Source organism: Oenanthe melanoleuca, chromosome 4A (genome assembly GCF_029582105.1).
Source record: "Oenanthe melanoleuca isolate GR-GAL-2019-014 chromosome 4A, OMel1.0, whole genome shotgun sequence".
Classification (NCBI taxonomy): domain Eukaryota; kingdom Metazoa; phylum Chordata; class Aves; order Passeriformes; family Muscicapidae; genus Oenanthe; species Oenanthe melanoleuca.
The window spans coordinates 14968030-14982147 of NC_079338.1; the positions used below are offsets into that span (position 1 = coordinate 14968030).

At 48.6% G+C, this 14118-nt stretch overlaps 1 protein-coding gene across 1 annotated transcript; it reads left to right on the plus strand.

Moving 5' to 3' along the window:
* The first annotated feature begins 2068 nt into the window (after positions 1 to 2068).
* Positions 2069 to 11022, plus strand: P2RY10 (P2Y receptor family member 10). Its single transcript, XM_056491526.1, has 2 exons — positions 2069 to 3088; positions 7959 to 11022. Exon 2 carries the CDS (start codon positions 7961 to 7963, stop codon positions 8981 to 8983), a length of 1023 nt encoding a protein of 340 aa, XP_056347501.1. The 5' UTR covers positions 2069 to 3088; positions 7959 to 7960; the 3' UTR covers positions 8984 to 11022.
* Positions 11023 to 14118: the final 3096 nt, after the last annotated feature.

Sequence of the window (14118 nt, forward strand, 5' to 3'; positions counted from 1 at the left end):
GATCTTCTGTTGAATGTCTGCTTTTCCACACTCCAAAGACTTGACAGCAAAAAAAAAAAAAAAAAAAAAATTGACATGAAATTTAAATCTTTATGTTATTTATTGGCTGCTCTATCCAATATAATTATTATTTATTGGATGCCCCATCCTTGGAAGTGTCCAAGGCTAGGTTGGATTGGGTTTGGATAGTGGAAGGTGTCCCTGCCATGGAAGGGGTGGAGCTGAATGGACTTTGAGGTCACTTCCCATCCAAACATCCTGGAATTCTGTGATTTTAGAAAAAAAATTTAATAATTATGCACTATTATGAATATTGATATATTAATAATACTGCACAATATACTATATTAATGTTTTCTATATACTAAATAATACATTTTCCTAAATTACATACCTATGTCAGTAATAATTTAGAAATGCAGCTGCTTTTCCTCTAGCTCCCACTGAAGAGCTGTAATTTGTTTTATGGGAGGTATTTTTCCTTATTTGATTTCTGCCCCTGTAGATGTGGAAAACCTCTAAAAACCCAGTTACAGTTCTTTGGACTAAACCACAAAAAAGCCACAGAGAAGCCACTTCATTTTGGATTTGGGGAAAGAACTTGGAAAGGAAACAGAGGCATGGAAAAGCCATGGAAACTTCTTTCTATTTGGGATTGTTGCACATCAAATCCAGTCCCTGAACAGCAAACAGGCAAAGTTGGAGCTATATATATATATATTTTTTTTTAGTTAAAACCATGGTATTGCTCAATTATCTGTCACTTGATGATGGCACCAAAGTCCAGGTGGCCTTGCAGGATCCAAGTTCTCCTTTAATCCAGGTAATGTTGATAATTAATATTTCTGGGAAGCCATAACCAAGAGGAGGAGGAGCCTTACACTGCACAAACTGAAGTTTTACCCCCACAACGAGGCAAAGAGCTCTGTAGGGAAATTCCATCAGACCCAGCATAACTGTAAGCAAAATCTCTGGGCAGTTCTGGTTTATCAGCAGAAAAAGCCACTTCCTGAGCCCTTGTCTGCAGGAGAACTGATAAACCACCCCAGTAAACAGGCTCAGACCCTCTGCAACTGCTCTTATTTAGGGAACAAGAAATTCAGCAGGATATTCTGCAGGTACAATGAGTTGTGCTTTTAAATTTCTTTCATGGTCCTAAAACTCAGGTACCCACCTGGCCCAAACCAGAGCAGTTTATGGCCATGGGGAGAGGCAGGAGCAGCAGCTGCATCTTTTCCCTTTCCTTGTTTTTTTACAAGGGTTTTGGCTTTTATTCAGATGAGTCAAACCTGTCCTAGATGGAGGTTCATGAAGAGAAGAGCATCTGCACAAGAGCTGATAATGAGGGTGGTGGTGCCATGGCACAGGCACCCAGAGAAGTTTTTCCTGGATCCCTGCAAGTGTCCAAGGCTGGGTTGGACAGGGCTTGGAGCAGCCTGGGCTAGTGGAAGGTGTCCCTGCCCATGGCAGGAGCAAGATAAGCCTTAAACTCCTTCCCTTTCCAAACCATGGTGTGATTCTGTGATTCTACAAATGTTTGTTTTCCACAGATGCTGGTGGGGTCAGTCAGGGAACTTCTGTTCCCAAATTCTCAGCTTACCAGGCTGCAGAGTGCAGTGATTTTATGTGAAAGACAATTTTGTGATTGGAGAAATTCCAGCAAATATGTTTCCATTGCTGAGGAAAAAAAAAAATCAGCTAAACAGGATGTGCTGATAAACACTGCAGCACCAGCCAAAACCTCACTATTGCTTTTCACAGGGTCCATATAAATAATTTCAAAATAAACACCTGGCAAGCTGCCAACTTCTACCAACCTCCTTTGACAACTGATAGAAATGAGACCATCAGGAAAGTACAGCACTGCATTTCAGGGGGTGCTCATGTGAATGAGAGCCACCAGTTCTGGGTTTCTGAGGTTTCTGAGCTGCCAGACATCATTGCACTGTCCCCACGTCAGGTAGCAGCTGCTGTGAGGTTTGACCTCACACTCAAACCACAAGAGAACAGTTATTGGTGAGGACAGGAGCCATGGAGTGATGGGGGACAATTCCCAAAGCAGTGACTTTCTGAAAATCCACCCAGTGAGATCCTCCAAGGGGGCAAAGCTGCAGTCCCAGCTGGGTATTTATCCCCTGGGATAAGGTGAGGCTGGATCTGTGCCCCTTCCTTGGAGCAATGTGCCACCCTTGGGCACTGCTGGCACGGAGGTCCAGTGTGTGTAAAGCGAGCTGGGGACTTATTTAGTTCAGGAGAAATGTCAGGCAAGGCTCACACTGTGCTAAAAAAAGCCTTTGGGAAGTCAGACCTCATCTGCAGGAGGACTGAGCTGGAGCAGAGCAGCAGGTCCTGAGCCCCAGGGGCAGGAGGGGACAGCAGGGCAGGAGAGGGCAGAGACCTCGGGAGCATTTCCATGGTCTGCTCAGAGCTGTGCTTGGAGAGGAGGAAGGCTTGGAGGGGAGGAAGGGTTGGAGAGAAGGATGAACTGGAGAGGAGGAAGAGGTGGCAAGGAGAAATAGTTGGAGAGGGGGAAGAATTGGAGAGGAGGAAGAGCTGAAGAGGAGGAAGAATTGGAGGGGAGGAAGAGTTAGAGGGGAGGAATAGTTGGAGGGGAGGAAGAATTAGAGGGGAGGAATAGTTGGAGGGGAGGAAGAATTAGATGGGAGGAATAGTTGGAGGGGAGGAAGAGTTGGAGGGGAGGAAGGGTTGGAGACGAGGAAGAGTTGCAGAGGAGGAAGAGTTAGAGGGGAGGGATAGTTGTAGGGGAGGAAGGGTTGGAGGGCAGGAAGGGGTTCCTTGCACCCAACTCCACTTGGAATCATCCCAGTGGGTGCCGAGCCAACCCGGCAGAGCCCCAGGACAGGAATCAGCTGGGACAAGGGCAAGTACCTCCATCCTGGGGTCACTGTGGGGACACCTGCCCAGGGCAGAGCTGGCAGGGCTGGGAGCAGGGCTGGAACCACAGCAAAAGCAGCACCTTTTGCGGCAGCTGGTGATGTCAGCCAGGTCCCCTGGTTTGTAAACAGTGGTGCAGGGACAGCGCACTTCCTCCGGAGCGCTCGGCTGTGAGCACGGCTCTGCTGCCAAGGTAAGGCTGCTGTACCCCTCTCCTTGCAACCAGAACCTCGTGCTGCTTCCTGCACAAACATCCCTTTCCTCGGGCTTTTCCTCTTGCCAGGAGGGGGTTGGTGGCACTTGCAGCCCTGCAGCAGCAGCAGCAGCAGCCGCTGTCCCCTTGTGCCAGCGGGGGAGCACATGGAGGAGTTCAGGCAGCGGCTGCGAAAACAAATGTCAGGCGTGGGCAATTAGCAGCGCTCCAAATGTTCTCCAGTGTGGTTAACAGGGATCATTTCCGTCTCTTGCCTGATTCCTCCGGGAATATATTTTATTTTAAAGCCATACTTGACTGTGATGTAACATGCAAATCTGTTTTTTCCCAGCGGGGATTTATATTGCTATAAAATAAAATCCATGTGCTGCCCATCTTTGTGCCATCAAAGGCAATGTGAGTGAGCAGCAACAGGAGGAAACTGGTAATAGTGAGGGAACAAGATGACAAAAATTAGTGGGATTGCTTGGACTTGCTTTCGCTAATGAGAATGCTGAGGTGGTTTTAATTCTTAATCAGACTGCTCTGAATTAAAACTTGACTTCATGGGCTGCAGGTTTTAAACTTCATGGACTGGAGGTTTTAAACTTCATGGACTGGAGGTTTTAAACTTCATGGGCTGCAGGTTTTGACTTCACAGTCTGCAGGTTTCCAGCTGTGCTTTGTAAAAGGTGCTTTTCTGCTGGCTTTGCTGTCACTTGCTGCTCAGCTCAGCTCAGCTGGGAGCTCAGCAAACAGCCCCTGGGCTGCTCACAGGCAGGATTCAGAGTGGGTGGCCCCTGAATCTGAGATTTCTGCAAGTGGGTTGAGAGGGAATCTGGCAGAAGGCGAGTCAGGATGTCAGGACCTGCAGGAGGGGATTCCTCAGCTGGAGCAGGAGCTCTGCAGGGACAGTGGGGTTCTTTTCAAAGGTGTATTTTTGTGTCAAGCAAAAGTGCTGGGACTGGCCCCCATGCCAACATCATCACCATGGAATTCCATCCCTGAGGGAAATCTGTGGGACAGCCCTTGCCTGGAGCCAGCACCCTGAGGGGCTGCTGGTGTCTGTGCTGGAGCTGCAGGAAGGAGCTCAACCAGAGCTGCAAAACGAAAATGCAGCAGAGAGCCCAGAGCTGCTCTGCTTCTGCGAAAGAGAACTAAAAAAAGCACCTTTAACTGTAGAATGTTCCACTCCCAGTGCAGAGGTTTCACTCTGGTGTCATGGCCATGCACTCAGGGCAGGGTGTGGAGATGTTTGTGCCACAGTCAAATAACTAACCTGGCTCTGATGGGCACCTCAGGACAGATGACATCCCTGTGCTTCTCAGCCTAGCTCAGATCCTATCCATCTTTTGCCTAGGAATGCTGTGCTTAGTTTCCAAATCTCCAGTAATAACATGCTCACTTCTTATATCCTTATTGCAGCAGTATCAGGGGTGCAGAGTTCTCACAAAAATATAAAAAAGAGTGGTTGGATCTCAGTGTGCTTATTTGATGCTGTTTTTTTAAAAAAATTCATATTCTGAAAGTAATGTTGTAGTGGGAACCACCTCTCTGCAGGATGTAAATGAGAGATAAAATAAAATCTACTGGAGATTTCAGTCTTCTGCAGTGCTGCACACCCACCACACAGTGAAGGATTTGGAAGTGTGATTTTAGGACCCTCAGTGATATCTCAAGTATCTGCTTTTGTGCACAAGTGGGAAGAGAAGGGCTTGGTGTGGGATTAAGCCTCAGTCTGAGCCAAAGTGAGAGGAAAGGCAGAAATGCAGTAATTTTGTGGTGCCTTGTGCCTGGGTGCATTTTGATTAAAGAGATGGTTTAACCTCATTATGTTTTTATAGTTTTGTAATGAAATCTTCCATCCTCAGAAAGGGCCCTGCTGATGGGCCAGCAGACATCACCCTGTGCATATTAATTGTGGTAATCTATTAATTAATGCAATTAATGTATTAATTGTGGTAATGTATTAATTGTGTGAAGTGCTCAGACCCTGAGTTCCCTGAATGCAGGGAGGAATTTTCTGTCTCCAGGGCATCCAGTCCTGTTCCCAGTCTCTGGGTTAGATCTGGGGTGCTGGGGATGGGTATCACCTGCAGGGTGGGTTTCAGAACCTCCTGGCTCCAAGCTGCACCACAGCTCCCTGATCTCCTCCAAAGTGCATCTTTTCAGGATTCTTCTGCCTGCAAATTGAATAATAGAATCATTTAGGTTGGAAAAGGTCTTTAAAGATCATCAGAAATGATACCAGAAACCAGGCCCACTCCTGGGAGCAGTTTTTTTCCCTAATATCAGTTATTCAGCAGCACTGGATGTTTTCAGTTTGGGATCCTCCTAAATGATAGCAAGGTGGACTCATGAGAACTCCCACTGTGACAACACTTGGGAGTGAGAAAAAAATGGCTTAAAGAGAGACAAGAATGAAATTTGGATGAACTCTGACACCTTGTGGACAATTAGCAGAGGAAGGTGATGGGTGAGGGGGAAGCTCTGGGGGCCTGGGCAGGGTTTGTCCCACCAGAGAGCCAAGCTGAGCTCTGGGATGGAGTTGAACCCTCGTGTTGCAGGGACACGGCAGTTTGCCCTAAAACCTCTGGTCAGAGCCCAGTTTGAGTCAGCAGACCTTTACCCCATCACCCCAATTGTCCTCAGTGTCACATGAGAGCTAAGTCACAGAATATTCTGGGTTGGAAGGGTCTAAATAAGGCCTGGCTGTATTTGAGGACCTTAATAAGCAAATTGGCTGCTGCCACTCATTGGAATGAAGAACAAGCACACACACTGGCCAGCATTTAATTAGATAATTAATTGTAAAAGTGTCTTTAAAATACAACATTTTGCAGATGTACCTAATCCTGTGTGGGTTTAATGGCCATCTTCAATATCCAGCTAGCTCCTTCCATCTTTGATATCCAAGGAAAACCAGGCACATGAGGACTTGGGAAATGTTTTCTTGGCAAAGGGAGAGGTGACCTGAAGGGACAGAAGGTGCAGTGGGCAGTGCTTTTACCAGAGACAAGGCCATGGCCAGCTGGATAACAGCTGGAAAGGGATGAAACCTCCTGAGCAGCAGAAATCCACAGCTCTCCCAGGAAATGGGATGTAGCCACATCCAGCTCTCTGAGAGAAGGAATATCCCCAGTCCCTGCTCCAGTCCCTGCTCATCCCTGTCCTGACAGGGATGGAGAGATCTCCATTGCTGCTGTTCAGGGGAGAGAAATCCTCTAGCCTGATGAATCTTTTTCTGTGTTTCTGTCACAGTTTGAGGCTCTTCCCTCCTCGTGAGGCTGTCGTGGCAGGAGCAAGGCTGTGCTGTCCTTAGCAGAGCAGAGCATCCTGTCCCAGAGCTCAGGGGCTTTGGGAGGGAGCTGGAGGGACAAAAGCAGCTCTGAGGGGCTGGGATCCAGCCTTGGTGCAGGAAGGGATGAGCAGAGAGCTTCCCAAAGGCAGCACTCAGAGCAGCTGCAGGAGATACACGCAGACCTTGTTTTTTGAAAGAGAAGCTGAGAAAGAAAAGCAACAATCTGTTCAGGGAGCCTGCAGGAGCAGACTTATCCTGCTGCCATGTGGGACCTTGCCACACTTTGGGGGCTGAATTCCAGCCTTTCCATGGCAGCCTGGAGCAGCATCTGGAGGAGTGCCAGATGTAAGCACCACAAGGGCTGAGAGGCTGAAAACCCAATTATTTGTGCTCTGTGTCACTGAGAGCTCTAAATTCAACTCCTTTGGAAAAAGTTTTAGTAACAGAGTAGGAGTTACTAATTTCTACCTACAGAGACAGTTTTTCTGGCGAATGCTCTTTCAGGAAATGAGTCAGAGGAGTGAATCAGTGTCTGCAGTGCCACATGAAGCTGATTTTCAGCTCGAACTGTTATATTCAATATGAGAGGGAATCACTGTAATGAGAATTATAACCCTGGGAGGAAACCCTCCATAAACCCCAGCTCCTCCTGCCTGTGTTGCCTTGCTGAGGACAAGTTACCAAATTTACTGGTCCCAGTTACAAAAGCTGGCAAGAGAAAGGTGGCCCAACAGTTCAACACGTGGCATTTTGCTGATGGCTGAGAGGCAGAAATTGGCAGTAGCCAAACAGTAAAATTATCTGATGGAAAAAAGAGTCAGACTGAGGCTGCCACAGTGGTGAGAAATAGAAGCTGGTGGTGAGACCAGGTCTCTGTTGTTCCATCAGCTTAAACACATTAACAGAACCCTTCAGGAGCACTGGCTGTGTTCACTGCAGTCACATTTTCCAAGCCCACTCCCTGTTACCCTTTTGCATGTGGTCTGTGCCCATAATCCCAGAGGAAATGTGTCTTCTGAGGGGCTCAGGAGGCTTGTCACCCACATAATGCCCAGCCAGCCCAGCATATCCCTGGAAGTGCTCAAGGTCAGGTTGGATGGGGTTTGGGGCAGCCTGGGATAGTGGAAGGTGTTCCTGCCCATGACAGGGATTTAGATGGGCTTTAAGGTCCTTTCCAACCCAAATAATTCCCTGACTCAGTGCTTGGCACCCACACTCTGAGTGTTGGGACACGATGGAGGCTGGGATATGCCCACCTTCCATCCGTGTGTTCCTGCCTTGCTCCCAGGGACCAACCACAGGGACCTTGAGGAGCTGGCCAGGGGATGGGCAGCCCCTCCTGCTGCTGGTCAGAGTGGTGCAGCTTCACCTGTGCTCCTGGGACCGACACAGGGATGGTCTCCCAGGGATCTCTGACAGGGCAGCTCTGAATAGGATTCCAGGAGGTTTCATGCAGACAACATTCCCAAATCTCTGCTCTGTGCTGAGCAGCAAAGTGGGAAATGCAGACCTGAGCACTGACAGGTCTTGCAGCGCCTTTGCCTTCACATCCTGCTTTTATCTCCACAGGAATGAGCCACCCACCCTACAGCAGCACAGCCTCCTCCAGCAGCCCAGCCATGAGCCAGAGCAACCAGAGCTGCTCCCGCCAGGAGATCACCTTCAAGAGCAGCCTCTACGCCACCACCTACACCCTCATCTTCATCCCGGGGCTCCTGGCCAACAGCGCTGCCCTGTGGGTGCTGTGCAGGTTCCTCAGCAGGAAGAGCAAAGCCGTCATCTTCATGATCAACCTGGCCGTGGCCGACCTGGCCCACGTCCTGTCTCTGCCGCTGCGCATCTACTACTACATCAACCACAGCTGGCCCTTCGGGGACGTGCTGTGCCTGCTCTGCTTCTACCTGAAGTACCTCAACATGTACGCCAGCATCTGCTTCCTCACCTGCATCAGCATCCAGCGCTACTTCTTCCTGTACCACCCGTTCCGCGCCAAGGGCTGGAAGCGCCGCTACGACGTGGCCATCAGCGCCCTGGTGTGGCTCGTGGTGGGGGCGGCCTGCGTGCCCTTCCCCATCATGAGGAGCCACGGGCTGGGCGCCAACACCACCAGCTGCTTCGCCGACCTGCAGGTGAAGCCCATCGCCAGCAAGGTGGGCACGGTGCTGATGACGGGCACGGCCGAGCTGCTGGGCTTCGTGGGGCCGCTGGTCACCATCCTGTTCTGCACGTGGAAAACCAGAGCCTCCATCCGCGGCTTCCACGGCCCGCAGGAGAGCGGCGGGGAGAGGAGGAAGGCGCTCAGGATGGTCTCCATGTGTGCAGTCGTGTTCTGCGTCTGTTTTGCTCCCTACCACATCAACTTCTTCTTCTACATGCTGGTGAAGGAGGATGTCATCACCGACTGCTTCCTGAGCACCGTCACCCTCTACACACAGCCCTTCTGCCTGAGCCTCGCCAGCTTCGACTGCTGCTTGGATCCCATCATCTACTTCTTCATGACTTCTGAGTTCCAGGAGGAGTTTTCCAGGCACAGCAGCATGGCCATCCGGAGCCGGCTGATGAGCAAAGAGAGCGCCTCGTCCATGAAGGAATGACAAGAAAGGCACTTGGGAAAAAACCCCAAGGTATTTCATGTGAAATCTGGGACTGGTCTGAGATACTCCATTGCCAACTCCGTTGTGGGAGATCCTGCAGGTTTGTCAGGGGAGTTTTGGGGCAGTGGAATTTTTTCAGTGTATAGAAGATAAAATCCTGTGTAAGACTGGTGTGCTGGAATCTGGTGAGTGACCCACTTGGTGTGACTGTCCCCACGCTGTGCTGTCCCCACCTGACCTCACTGGACTAGAAAATACACAGGAGGGATGAAAAGAACTTTTACTGGGAAATGGTGGAAAAGTCCCAGGGTTTTCTTCTCCTTTCCCAGCCGCAGGCTCTGTGATCCAGCCAGAGACAATCCCACATTCACTGATACCTGCTGAAGGCTTTTCTCTGGGAAAACCACACAAGAACCTAAAACAGGCCAGTAGCAGCCAAAGGACATTGTGGTTTGTGCACTGAGGGCTGTGGACAGGTGAAGGTGTGCAGGTGGTTTCCATGTGCACCTGGGTTTGGTGCATCCCACTCAGTGTCCCACCAGTGACCTCTGCTCCCCCTTTCTGCACTCACCCTCCTGCTCTGCCCCTCCTTTCCCTCCTCAACCTTCTGCTCTGCTCCCCCTTTCCTCCTCACCCTCCTGCTCTGCTCCTCCTTTCCCTCCTCCTTTCCCTCCTCACCCAGCTCTCTTTGCCCCCTAATTACTGACACATCCCACAACTTGCACCTGCAGCTGGTGCAGGACTCTGTGCAAGACAAATTCTCCTCCAACATCCAGAGAGGGGCACCTTCCCTTGCTCCAGGTGATTTTCTTCCCCTCAAAGCTCACAAAGGGGACATGGGCATGGGTTTTGCCTCTGGACCCCTTGAGGCACCCCATGGTGGTCCTGGGGTCAGTGCAGGTGGGTTTGGTGGTGTTGGTTCCACTCAGGTCCTCACTCCCTTCTGTGTGTGGTCCAGAGGAACCTGAGATGAATCTGCCCCAAAAAAGCTCAGCTCGACCTGTTCAGTTGATGCATCTTTTAAAAAAGAGAGGAGTCCTTGCCATGGTGATTTCACTGATAGACCAGAAGTTAAGTTCATAAATTACTGTGATTTTTTTTCCCCACCATGCCCTGTCATGATCCTAATGTTTACATTTTTTGGTAACTATGCAAAGCAGCCACAAGGAAGAATTAATTTACCCATTATTTTTAATTAGTTACAGCTCTTCAGCTGAGTCCACCCACTCTGTAACCTCAAGGGTATCTCATGATACCTGGGGATGGATTTGGCTGAACAGTCACCAATTTCCTGCCTTTGGAAATCAGTATATTTTCAAAAGAATGTGAACAATTTGTACAGTCTTGCAACAGTTGCTACAAAACCAAAAGAAATACCAGAAACACTTGCCATGTGTATTTTAACTTCAACCACTCAATTCCACTGAGTTAAAATGTAACTCAGCCAAATATTTCCTGTATATTGTGTTTGCCCACTTCTCTGTTTTACAAAAAAAATATAAAAAAATTAAAAAGAGGGGAAAAAGCCAAGAATCAGGGTTTAAACAATCATTTCCCTCTAGAAGGCAACGACACTGATTAAACACAATAAGCTCTCATGGTTCTCCTCCCAGGTGTGAGAAGATGATTTTGGGCTGAGTAGGATGCTCTGGAGTCGATGGAAATATTCTCTCTAATGTCACTGACACAATAAATGTTTACAGATGCTCACGGACTGAGCTGACCTCACACAATTCATTTTTTGTCAGTTCAGCAGTCTCTCATAAGCTACACTCTGTACAAAGCTGTCAGGGAAGGAGACTTCAGTTTCAGTGCTTGTTTTGAGGATTTTTATAGCCCTTGCTCAGCCTCCACGTGAGCTGTTTCCTGTCCCTTCACTTTCTCACCCTTCTCTCCTGACCAGGTGAAAACAAGCTGAGGGCACTTACAGGAACTCTGCAGCTCGTTCTGTGGGTTTTACTTCCCAAGAAGTGATGCTCAAAAGAAAAAAAAAAAAAAAAAAAAAAAAAAAAGAAATAAAGGCTGTTTTGCAAACATCAGCTGAGTTTTGTAATGATCACTGGTACCTGGAAAAACTGAGTGGGATCAGCTCCTCCTGGAGTCAGGTTCAAGTGAAGGAGCACAACTTTTATTACTCTTAAACAGATTTGTTGCTTGTCTTCACTCTGAATAGTGGTTATTTATTTAGTTTTTTGAATCTGCCATGCTTCTATTAGATTTAGAAGTTTTGAGGCTGGGAAGGTGTCCTAGGTAGTGGAAGATGGAGAAGGCATGGGAATACTGCTCCAGCTGCTGGGTGTCCAGGAGTGACAGTGGCTCTCCTGCCCATAACCTTGGCATGGATTTGGTGTCTGCATCAGGAATAACATTCTCCATCTCCATGATGGCATCCCCAAGTACCTCAGCTCCCCACATTTTCCTGCCTCACTCGCCCTCTGAACTCCCTTAGGTTCCCCAAAATGCTCCTTTTCCACACTCAACACTTTCAATTCTGTGGTGGATCCAGGGGATCAGATAACCCTGTCTGAAAGTCTTTTCTGGTGTGGGGAAAGTGCCCTGGTTTTGGTTGAGGTGAACCCAGTGGGGTTAAACCACCAGGGAAAGTCAGTCAGGATGGGCCAGCCTGGAGAGCAACAGCTCAGTGCAGGGAGAGATCAGGGAAAACTTGGAGTTTTCTGAAAGTCCAACATGATCCATTTGGCCTCCACAAAACCACACATGAAATCCAAACCTTTTAGGTGAGACCTTCCAAAGCCTCAGTGTGCATCTCAAGAGGAGAAAACAGGCACTGCAGGGAGGAGCAGAGGGTTCCAGCTGCCTTCCCAGCTGGCTGGTGCTGGATCTGACCCAGGGCCTGGCTGCAGGGGCTGCTTTGCCTCAGTCAGAGGCACAACAAGCCTGGCTCAGGTTCCTGTAATTCACCCCATTTCCTGTGACCAAAAAACATGTTTATTATTTTGACAAGAGGAAATATAATTTCATGATGTTGCTCCTGGATTATCTCTTGTGCTGGTCCTGCTGCTCAGATTCATGAGTGGAAAAAGTCTTTTCCTCTTTTTTGGGCAGACACAAAAAACAGACATGCCACAGAAAGGCAGAATTGAACCAAACCAAGAGGTTTGGTACAGCTCCACAGGGGTGTGAAAGATGGATCCTGGAGCTGGAGCATCTCACCCTGAAGGGAACTGCTCAGGATGGAGATGTGGTGAGGTCTCCAAGCCACCTGCACTGGCACAGCCCTGGGCAAACACATCTCTTTTCCTTTAGAACATGAGCCATTCACCTTTTAGCAAGAGCAAATGTGTTTCTATGCAGTGCTCCCCATCCTAACCAGGAGCAGATGTCTGGTACCTCCTCTCCTGCTTGAAAGGGCCCTCCTGTGCATGAGAACAAACATATCTGGAAAAAACTCCTGTGAGGTTTAAAGCCTTTCTGCAGCTTCAGGTTCTGAGCTGCAGAATCTTGCTTCCCTTAAATGAAATTACCAGCTCTCTGCCCAAGGAACAAAAACAAAATATGCTGGAAATGCAGGATAACAATTCCACAGTTCAAAAACATGAAACCACTTCATTGCACTTAAAAGATTTTGGGGATGACTGGTGTGATTTAACCAAAAATGCTGGGTTTGTGGATTAGACAAAGGCTTAGCCCAAAAAGTAAGGGAGGCATTGACAATTATTTGCTGTAAAATAAGTCAGAGCTTCTCAAAATGCTGCAGAGAGCTCTGTGTGACAGTGAGAGGGACAATGAGCTGGGGGCTCACCCAGCCCTGCTCAGCTCCCTGCACAAGGGTGAAGCTGCTTTGTGTGAACAAACCTCCTCCTTCCCCTGTTTTCATACATCCTTCAGGTGCATCCTGTCAGATATTCTCAATGCTGAGCGCTGGAGAGATGCTGATCATCTGCATTTGGCCCCCTGCCCACAGGATACCAGGCTGCAGGAGAAGAGACCTTTATCTGGAGTCCTTAGATAAAGTCTCACAGTTATTAAAAAAGTTATTTAAAAAGTTATTTTAAAAGTTCCTTTGTGTCTTCTGCCTTTGAAAGCAGAACATTGCCAAGTGTGAAAGGCACGTTGGCGTTGGGGATGAGCCAGAGAAACAGAAATGCTAAACAAAAACATGCCCAAGTTGAAAGAAGAATGGAGAGGTTGATCCCTGTGTGTTGAAGGATGAGGCCTGAGGTTTGTCAATCCCTCAGCTTTTCATGGCCAGGAATGTTGTGATCTTCTACAGAAGCTCTCCAAAAAGCCAATGAGCAGAGGAAAGGCTCAGCTTGGTCACAAATCCACTGATCTCTCCTTCCCCAGCAGCACAGCTGGAAACAAATACCTAAAAATAGGGCTCAGGGATGGCTGGATACACTGCTGCAGACACAGAAATAGGATGTCCCAGGCAGGATGTCCTGATAAAACAGCCCCTTCACTTTGGGATTAACCTCTGCCCTCTGGAGAGGGACAGGGCACACTGCCAGCCTCCCTCCTGTGGTCCCTGAACTCTCCACAAAAACAAGAGCTGCTCCTTCTTCCCAGCATCAGCACAGGGAAGAGATGCACAGGAGGAAAACTGGGAATGACAAACAGCTCTTGCACCTCCCAAATTCTTTGAGATGGAAAGGGGGATCCTTTGAGATGAGTCCATGGGGATTTAGGGTGCTCAGAGAAGCTGGGGCTGCCCCATCCCTGGAAATGTCCAAGGCTGGATAGGGCTTGGAACAGCCTGGGATGGTGGGAGGTGTCCCTGCCCATGGCAGGGGTGTTGGAATCAGAGCATCTTTAAGGTCCAAATCACTCTCAGATTCCCTGATTTCTGGGCAAAGGAGACCTGGCAGCTCTGTGGGTGGCAGAGCTCTGGTGCACTCCTGATCCCAGCCCAGGAGCTGGGAACTAAAGTTTGTAAGATCTTCCTCCTTTCATTTCTCTTCCACAATTCTGTTCCCATGAGTTTTGTGAGGTCACAGAACCATTTACAAAAAATAGTGTAAGAATATTTCTATTTTTATGTTACCTTCAGGAAGGGAAAGTTGACAACAGTCAAATTATCTGTGCAAGCCCTGGGCTGTGAGCTGTGACCCTGGATATCAGGTAAAACTGCTCAGCTGGAAAAGAGGCAGCTCAGAAGTCACACCATGAAGTTC